The 6,329-nt window shown below is 36.5% G+C and overlaps 1 protein-coding gene across 1 annotated transcript; it reads left to right on the forward strand.

Annotated features, from left to right (window-relative positions):
* The first annotated feature begins 2,647 nt into the window (after positions 1-2,647).
* On the forward strand, positions 2,648-4,747 carry LOC112457980 (odorant receptor 67c-like). The gene is made up of 6 exons (XM_025021328.1): positions 2,648-3,007; positions 3,083-3,440; positions 3,679-3,912; positions 4,020-4,133; positions 4,394-4,549; positions 4,673-4,747. The coding sequence occupies exons 1-6, from the start codon at positions 2,754-2,756 to the stop codon at positions 4,721-4,723; spliced, it is 1,167 nt and encodes a 388-aa protein (XP_024877096.1). The 5' UTR covers positions 2,648-2,753; the 3' UTR covers positions 4,724-4,747.
* Positions 4,748-6,329: the final 1,582 nt, after the last annotated feature.

The following is a 6,329-nucleotide window of genomic DNA, read 5'->3' on the forward strand; positions in this document are numbered from 1 at the left end:
GAAACGTCTCGGTCGGAAGTACCTTTCGAAGTCAGAACTCCAAAAATGGATCCGAAAACCGATTTGATGATTCTTGATGGTAGTCGTTCGATCGAGATCGGTCTTCGCGTGATCGGCGTTTGGCCCGACTCATCTTGCACGGTCCTTCGTCGCGTCTTTTGGATCAGTCTGACGACGATGCAGATTTGTCAGTGTTGATATTTCGTCATATACTTCCGCACGACCTGATAGATGGCCTCAACACTCTACGATGTCTTATAGAGAGAGCCATCTACTATTGAAACTTATGATATTTTTAATCAATCAATGGTGAGCTCACTTATTCATGTTACAAAACAAATGACGTGGACAAAATCGTTTTTAAATTCAATTGTGTACTTTGCATAGCACGTTTCTAAATCGAGTTTAGATTAATTTGATATTTTTTAAAAATAACATGAAATATGAAGAATTAATTCCATACAGAGACATACGAGCAATTAACGAGAGATTTGCCTATAACTACATAATATTTAATTGTCGTACATAATTTTGCTTTGCTGTTGCATGACCAATTTATATTATTTACTCGTTGTTTTTAAAAATTACCGGTAACAATCAAAGAGCAATAACAAAAATAATTTTATTTTATATCAGAAGCGTTCCTTTATTGCTTCGCCGAAAGTATCTTAACACGAAAGTTACATTTAAATTGTATTTTATCGGAACGATCTTATTTCTTGATAAATTGCTGTATTAATAGGCAATTATGCCAGTACATAACTTTACAAGTTGCTACTATATGCACGTATTTACGTCAAGCAAAATTTTTTCCAGAGAAAGAATATTCTTTCGACATTCATAGAACTCAACTAAATGTTTTTTAGTCGATCGTAGATGCCGTCTAGGAATCCATCTAGGACGCCGTCCAGGAGTCCGATACAAAATGACGTCTAGCCAGCGTCTAAACCTTTTGCTTCAATTGTGATTGTGAGATCGCAAAAGAGATTGACGATCGCCGCCGGAAAAGTGATGAAAGTTTCTTTGAAGGGATTCACCGCGTATATAAGATCCATTTCTCTCATACATACGAAATTTTGCTCATGGATATTAAACTTGTCTCGAATGAATATCAAAGTTGAATGTGCACACAATTTTTAATGCAAACGATTCAGTGGTTTTTGGGACTATGCATATATTCAATATACTTAATACTTACAATGGAAAATATATTTTTCTAACGCGAGCGTGAAATGGGCCGCTTTTCACGCATGTTTTGAGTGAGCAAAACAATTTATTTCTCCACTAGTTGAAAACTGGAGCTATATTTCTCAACTAGTGGAGAAATGAAATTGTAAAACAAGCGCGAAAAGCGGCCTGTTTCACGCTCTTGTTAGGAAAAATAGTATGAACAACTCGTGGGAAGAGTGGTCGAGCCCAAATGAGTGTGATGGTCGCACGAGCGAAGTGAGTCACTCAATATAAATTGGAGTGACTCACTTCGCTTGTGCGACCAACTTCATACTCATTCAGAATCGACTACTTTTCCCACACTGAGAAAAAAATGTTGTAAATTTGACTAAATTCGTTTAGTTGTAGTGATTTGTTTAATGCAAATATTAATATATTTAAATCAAATATACGTGAGTAATATCAAGAAATTCTGAATCTATTTAAATATAATATTTTTTGAATTAACAAATGTTAGCTTGACAGCCCGTGACCGCTGCATTTAGTTGAATCAAATAATATTTCTTTGAATCTACGATTTTTTTTTCTCAGTGCACTAGTTGTACAATATACTATTTCGTATACACAATAAGTCTTAAAATTTCTGCATTATACGTGTCGACAATGCATGCAATTATTATGAAATTACGGCCCGGATACGGATATCAATGGCAATTACATTTGCTCGTGCACTTGATGAAACTGATCGTAGGAAGACGTAGAAAATCGCATGCAAATATTGCTCCTTGAAATATAATAATTAGTTATAAATTTAATTATCAGACGATCTTTAACGTAGCACATATGCGCTTATTTAATGCAACGTGATATTGGAAGCGCATCAATGCTACTAACGAATTGTTGGGACAGAAATAGATATCATTCGAAATTAGAGATGTTTACTCAAGTAATACTTTAAATTGTATAAAAGTCTTTTTGATAAATAAACTTTAAATAACGCATGTTACGTACCTATATATTGTAATTCAAGACATTGGTAAAATAAATAATTTTCTTTGATCTTCCTAAGAAGCACGTAAATATGATCAAACGTTAATTCGTTGTTACTTTTGTTTATAAAACAACAATGCGCGTTTAGATCTTCTCACAAGTTTCTTTGTAGCAACACTCCCTTCTCTTTACTTTTATGTTTCTCAAGTCTTTCAACGCATCTGACATTGTGCACATGCGCTCAACGGATCTTTCATTTTTTTTTATTAAATGAATAACTTACGTCCCCTTCCGCGTAACGTTCAATATATGTCGTCTCGAATTACGCTTTTTCTTCTCTGTAATCTGTAATCATCGTAATGTAACGTACGCTATTTTTTGCCGTTGCACCGAGCACGGTAAGAACACACGTAATTGCGATTGATTGATAACGATCGACGAAGGGCGAAGGGGCAACGCATTGTTGCCTCGCACTGCGACCGGAGTTATAGCTCGTCGAAACTTAATGCTTAATTTGCGAGTAGCGTTGCTCGTAAGATAATCGTTTCGGTTTTGACGAGGAAACGTCGCGGTGGTCCGATTCCGTGAGGATAATGCGCGCAACTTCCATCAGCACTTCCGTCGAGATCGGCCTCAGATTCGTTGGAATCTGGCCCGGTTTACCGTATGGAACCGTCATTTGGCTCGTGTATATGACGTGCTTGGTGTTGGCGCTGTATTTTCAGTACGTGTACATTTTCGATCACTTCGACGTCAACAAAATCTCGGATCTCATCGACGCGCTTAGTATCATGTTATCGGCCAGCCTCGGCGGCCTGAAGCTGATATCTCTCTGGTCGAACCGCAGGTAGGGACATAGTTCCTCGATATAAATGACAGAAACAACGGTTTTGATGCAAAATACGCGAGCAATTTTCCACAGGATATTTTATGATATTTTGCTGGCGATGGAAGGACACTGGAACAACGTCAATATTTACGATAAATCGGTATCGTATATCATGTCGGGCAATGCCGATCTGTCGCGCCGTTGCTCGAACGTGTTGATCAGCATTAACGCCACGGCCACAATTTACTACTGCATGACCACTCTTGTGCGTCGTGAGACCGAATTTAACGAGGATCTCAACATTAGTTCGAAAGTGTTACCTATAAAGATGGAATTTCCCTTCGAAGTTGACGCGTCTCCTCTCTTCGAACTTTTAGCGCTTGTTCAGCTTTTTTATGCAGTGTCGGTGGCTTCTTTAAACGCTATGATAAATTGCTTGCTCATCACGTTAGTGAGTTCCACCGATTATATAAGTGATATGCATGGCTTTGTAAAATTTATTAGCTTTATTTCTTGCCTGTGAGCTTTATTTCTCATTCTTTTACGAGTGCTGATCAAAACTAATTAAAACCAATTTTTGTCTTCTTCTAAATCCGCATCTAGAATTTGGATAATTTTAAAAAGATTTTTTGCTAATAATCGGAAGTTTTTAAAGTTTTTTGTGAACTGTATTAATAGTCAACGTTTAGGTGCTTCACGTGAGCGGACAGATCGATATTCTTCGTCGAGAATTACTGACAATTTGCGGCAATGAAACTTCACAGCGCTTTTCAATCGTTGCAAGTGTCAGACTACTAATTAGTCGACACCAAGGAATAATAACGCTTTCGGACAATATTGAAGAGCTCTATTCCGAGATCGCTCTGATGCAGTTTTTGTCGAATACCGTGGTCATGTGTTTCGTCGGCTTCACCTTTATAGGGGTATGTCGCATCGTTAATTAATCAAATATATTTATAGCATATTTTTATAATTATATACCGAACTTATTAAATACACCTTCCGAGTTCTCTCTGCTATCTTCTTGTAGTCTCTCGGTAAAGACGGAGCTACCGTATTAATGTTGAAATCCGCTATGTTTTACGTCGCCGTAACGTTGGAAGCCTTTATCTTTTGTTTCGCTGGAGAATACCTCAGCGCCAAGGTATTCGCACTATATTTTATCTTACACGTACAAAATTTTATTTTATTCTTTGAAGCCGTTGACAATCAATTTTCAAACTTTTTGCTTTTTCTGCGGGACAACCTTTACCGAGCTTGATCAATTTAATATATATCTACGACTCCTGTGTTACTTAAAAGTTCGAAAACTCTTAGACAATGTCACTGAATCGGACTTGAAATTGAATTCAGATGAATTGATAAACTTTATTTTCTGGTTCGTGCTGTTTTCTTTTTTTTCAGAGCAAATCGATTGGCGATGCAGTCTACGAGGCGCTTTGGTATAACATGCCACCTGCCGAATGTCGAATTTTATTATTTGTGATATTAAGATCGCAGAAGAGATTGACAATCACTGCTGGAAAGATCATGGATCTTTCGCTTAAAGATTTTACAAGTGTAAGAATCTTGTCTTGCGAATATATATCATAACAAGATGAAATGTTTAGTGTCTTTTAGACAAAATTGAAAACAATACGCTGTCTATTACGTGAATGAAATTTATTGGTTCGTTTCGTCTAGGTGATGAAAGCATCCGCTTCGTACATGTCGGTGCTGCACGCGATGTATTAGCCGAGATCAGTTACTTGTGCCAAGCGTATCCATCGTGATTACTGACTATGTTGGACAGTAGCAAGTGTTGCATTACATAGTGTAATAGTTTATAATTGGCGCGAGATTTTTTCTAAATATAGGAACAATAAGACATATTTTATTGAAACATATATAAGTAAATAGATCCTAAGATTTTTTTTCGAATAAACCGCGATACCTTATTATCATAAAATCTCTGATTTTTTTAAATAAAAAAAGTATTTTTTATACTGTATTTACTTTATATTTTAGGTCATTCACATTTTCACTTCGTTTCGATATCATTAGAAAATCGAAGCTTTACTAAATAATTTTAAACGTTCATATATTTCATTGTTCAAAAAATCATGAATATTGTAAATTCATATAAAACGTAATTTGAATGCAAATACTCTAGTTTCGTCTTTTTCATACTATTCACTCACTGTTGTCTATGTACTTACACGCTCATAGTTACAGGTATACCCGCTGCGAATAATTATTTTTTCCCCTCGATAAGGATGGCAGATCCGGACGTACTAATTTAACTTTCCTCGCTATTAAATGTCGCTTGCATGTTGCTTTCCACATTTTAAAGTGTCTTGATCTAACTGACTATTATTACACACGATCTCTCGAGATTCTTGCGTACCGTGCGCCTGATCGTGTACGGTTCCTGAATTTTTAAGATTCAAGGTATATTCAAAAACAATTTATTCTCTCTCCGTTGCTCGCTTTTTTTTCTTTGTCATCTATACCCTCACTTAGCTGTCTATTATAATCATCCTTATTTGACAATTTTTCCATTGCGATAAGAATATCTTGTCGGTACTTCCTATTGGTTCATATCGACATCGAGGTGGGGAATCGCTGGTGCGTAGCGATTTTTCCGTGTTCACCCGCATTCATCCCCCGTGTTCATCCATGTGTTCAACATTGCAACACGAAATACACGTTTAGATTTTCGACGAAATATCAAAGTTTCACGGTGATACCGATGTAAGGAAACGTCTCGGTCGGAAGTACCTTTCGAAGTCAGAACTCCAAAAATGGATCCGAAAACCGATTTGATGATTCTTGATGGTAGTCGTTCGATCGAGATCGGTCTTCGCGTGATCGGCGTTTGGCCCGACTCATCTTGCACGGTCCTTCGTCGCGTCTTTTGGATCAGTCTGACGACGATGCAGATTTGTCAGTGTTGATATTTCGTCATATACTTCCGCACGACCTGATAGATGGCCTCAACACTCTACGATGTCTTATAGAGAGAGCCATCTACTATTGAAACTTATGATATTTTTAATCAATCAATGGTGAGCTCACTTATTCATGTTACAAAACAAATGACGTGGACAAAATCGTTTTTAAATTCAATTGTGTACTTTGCATAGCACGTTTCTAAATCGAGTTTAGATTAATTTGATATTTTTTAAAAATAACATGAAATATGAAGAATTAATTCCATACAGAGACATACGAGCAATTAACGAGAGATTTGCCTATAACTACATAATATTTAATTGTCGTACATAATTTTGCTTTGCTGTTGCATGACCAATTTATATTATTTACTCGTTGTTTTTAAAAATTACCGGTAACAATCAAA

Source organism: Temnothorax curvispinosus, unplaced genomic scaffold (assembly GCF_003070985.1).
Source record: "Temnothorax curvispinosus isolate PA1 unplaced genomic scaffold, ASM307098v1 QBEX01008548.1, whole genome shotgun sequence".
NCBI classification, from domain to species: Eukaryota; Metazoa; Arthropoda; class Insecta; order Hymenoptera; family Formicidae; genus Temnothorax; species Temnothorax curvispinosus.